Raw genomic sequence first — 3416 nt, forward strand, 5'->3', positions numbered from 1 at the left:
GAGACAACTATTTAGATTTTTCTTTTCAGTTGTCAAGAGTTGTACAAATTATATGGAATGACAAAAATTGTTACAACTGATCTGTAGGTTGTGTTAGATTAGAAAATGCTGTGGCAGTGAAAAGGTTAAACAAAACACCTGTGTCTATCTCAGAATGGAGAAATGTGAATGTCACTAACCATATAGCCTTATGAGTGCATGTATAAACTCATCAGCAGCATTATCTAACCCACTCTCCATGTCTGCGTGCTGTAATATTGTACATTTCTGGTTTGAAGTACAATATTGACATAACCCACAGCATTCGGAATTCTCTGTCAGTCTCCAGAACAGACACACACATTGACCCCGCCCACTAGTGATGTCATCTTCCTAGTTAATGCTAGAAGCTGCTAGCACTGCCTCTGTCTACAGCTCTTACAGAATCCACGCTGTATACAGCCCCTCCCCTTCTTACCATATATGGAGAGCATCAGGAAATCTCAAGAACTCTCCAGTACTTTAACTTGTCAATATAAAAGCTAGCTGCAGCTCTGACTGCATTCAGTATTGAGAAGCAAGACAGCACAAACTGACAGACAGACAGATTGTCTACAGCTCAACTCTGACAAGAAGCTCCAGAGAAAATCCTGAGAAGATGTTTTCTATCAGCCTCCTCCAGCCCTCTCACACTCCTCTGTGTGTCTGCAGAGAGCCTGCACTCACGCTCTGGCCAGCCACACGGCTCATCTTTGGGCAGCTGGAAGATGACATGCTGAGCATGAGGAAGGAAATGGAGAGGAGAATGCAACGTGTGAACCAGGCTTATCGGCTCCTCTCTCAGGACATGGACATGACAAGGAGACTAGCACAGAGCAGGCAGACTGGGGACAAAAAGAGTGAGCAGGACTCTCCCAAAACTGACAAAGAGGGGAAGGAGCACTTTGAGCTTAGCCTGAATGTGAGTCCCTTCTCTCCTGATGAACTGACTGTGAAAACTGCAGGAAAGAGACTGATTGTGACTGGAAAACATGACCAGAAAAGGGACACCGAGGATGGGAGCTACTTCCATGAATACAGAGAGTGGAAGAGAGAAGTTGAGCTCCCAGAAGATGTGAATCCTGAGGAAGTGCTGTGTTCCCTGTCTGGAGACGGACAGCTCCTTATTCATGCTCCTTGTCTGGCACTGCCAGCTGCTAAAGAGAGACCCATCGCCATCACCATGAACCGGGCACCAGTAAATGGAGAGGGGATTCCTCCTGAGCCCCAGAACAGCAGTGTGAGCGGAGATCCAGAGAATGGACTAAATGCTTCCTGACAACTTTAAAGGACTGTTTTTACATCAATTGTTGTTTTAAAACCATTCTATTATTCTATTTTGTTACTTTTTAATAAATTGTTTTTTTCTTTCATATCTATATGTTATCTGAGAGTGTTTTGTTTAATGAACAATAACATTATACATGTTTTACAATAGAATTTTTTTCCATAAAAAATATACATTTCCCATTATAATAATAATAATATGTCACTAATAATAAGAAATGTAAGTGTGCTTAATCTCTTAGATATCAATGGACAGCAAACATAAAAATGGCAGCACTCTGCAAGAACCATAAAATAATACAAAAGTATACGGTGAAAAAATAATCTGCACTCTGGTGCTACAATCACCCTAGTGGGCCACAATAAACCACTAGAAAGAACACGATTAGTAAAATAGAGAATGGTGGTGAGAGCACTCAAATTGAAAGACAGATAAAAAATCAGATAATATTACCCACTTGTATGATACACTAAAAGGGAGAGAAAACACAACATAGGGTAATAACGTCAGATTAAAATAAACTTAGAACAAAGGAGGCAAATTGCACTCACAAACAGGGGGCCAATTAGAAGCTGGCCCAAGCTACACGCCTTGAACAGAAGAAATCTCCCAGAGACTGGAACAGGGACGAATTGTAGAGGGTGTCTTCCCAGGGTAAGTGCAACACACAGGAACGCAGGTTGTAGATTGCACACCAAATTTAATATAAATTACAAACAAAATAGACAAAATAATTAAAACGGAAAGTCCCATAAAACTTGCAGTAAATGTCCCAAAAACGTCCTCCGGGTCCACCTTACGCGTTTCGGCACAAAGCCTTCATCAGAGGTGCTATCTTCTGTTCTGTCACATAGTCCTTTATAAGTCCTATTCTTGGCGCCGTTTTCGCCGGTCATCTGCATTTCTCTTCCGGGTTCCGGCGTCAGGACGTCCTGCGTCATCACGTCCTGACGCTGCTGCTGGTTTCGGCGAGAAGGACGTGTAGGAAACGTCCTCCATTAAAATCAATACAATTACAACTAAAACATCCCTCAATTTATAAAAAAAGTCCCTCAAACTTCAAAATAATGCAGGGGGGGGGGAAGAGAAAGGGACATATATACAAAAAATTATTATTACATACAGCTTAAGTTAAAAATGAATGTAATATATATATTACTAATGAATAAAACTATATCCCTAAAAATGAAATAAAATCCAAATCACATGGGGAGAATAAAACAAAGGTAGAGTTAGTGCAAATTGGGTACAAATATATAAAACACATTAATATGTTTATGGACCATGGTCCCCCAAAGGATACTCAGATGTATTTGTTAATTTCAAAATCGATATTTAACCCATTGGGAACCATGGTCTCCATTTCAAACATCCATTTCATCTCAGCATATCCTAAATTATACAAAGAGTATAATTTAGGATATGCTGAGATGAAATGGATGTTTGAAATGGAGACCATGGTTCCCAATGGGTTAAATATCGATTTTGAAATTAACAAATACATCTGAGTATCCTTTGGGGGACCATGGTCCATAAACATATTAATGTGTTTTATATATTTGTACCCAATTTGCACTAACTCTACCTTTGTTTTATTCTCCCCATGTGATTTGGATTTTATTTCATTTTTAGGGATATAGTTTTATTCATTAGTAATATATATATTACATTCATTTTTAACTTAAGCTGTATGTAATAATAATTTTTTGTATATATGTCCCTTTCTCTTCCCCCCCCCCTGCATTATTTTGAAGTTTGAGGGACTTTTTTTATAAATTGAGGGATGTTTTAGTTGTAATTGTATTGATTTTAATGGAGGACGTTTCCTACACGTCCTTCTCGCCGAAACCAGCAGCAGCGTCAGGACGTGATGACGCAGGACGTCCTGACGCCGGAACCCGGAAGAGAAATGCAGATGACCGGCGAAAACGGCGCCAAGAATAGGACTTATAAAGGACTATGTGACAGAACAGAAGATAGCACCTCTGATGAAGGCTTTGTGCCGAAACGCGTAAGGTGGACCCGGAGGACGTTTTTGGGACATTTACTGCAAGTTTTATGGGACTTTCCGTTTTAATTATTTTGTCTATTTTGTTTGTAATTTATATTA

General features: G+C 39.7%; 1 protein-coding gene across 1 annotated transcript; it reads left to right on the forward strand.

Annotated features, from left to right (window-relative positions):
* The first annotated feature begins 637 nt into the window (after positions 1–637).
* On the forward strand, positions 638–1321 carry LOC134568631 (heat shock protein 30C-like). Its single transcript, XM_063427279.1, has one exon. It carries the CDS (start codon positions 638–640, stop codon positions 1295–1297), a length of 660 nt encoding a protein of 219 aa, XP_063283349.1. The 3' UTR covers positions 1298–1321.
* Positions 1322–3416: the final 2095 nt, after the last annotated feature.

The sequence above is a fragment of the Pelobates fuscus genome, chromosome 7, assembly GCF_036172605.1.
Source record: "Pelobates fuscus isolate aPelFus1 chromosome 7, aPelFus1.pri, whole genome shotgun sequence".
In the NCBI taxonomy this organism is placed as follows: Eukaryota; Metazoa; Chordata; class Amphibia; order Anura; family Pelobatidae; genus Pelobates; species Pelobates fuscus.

What these genes read in the sequence shown, in the direction of transcription:
- LOC134568631 (XM_063427279.1), top strand. Translation starts at nt 638, where the DNA reads ATGTTTTCTATCAGCCTCCTCCAGCCCTCTCACACTCCTCTGTGTGTC.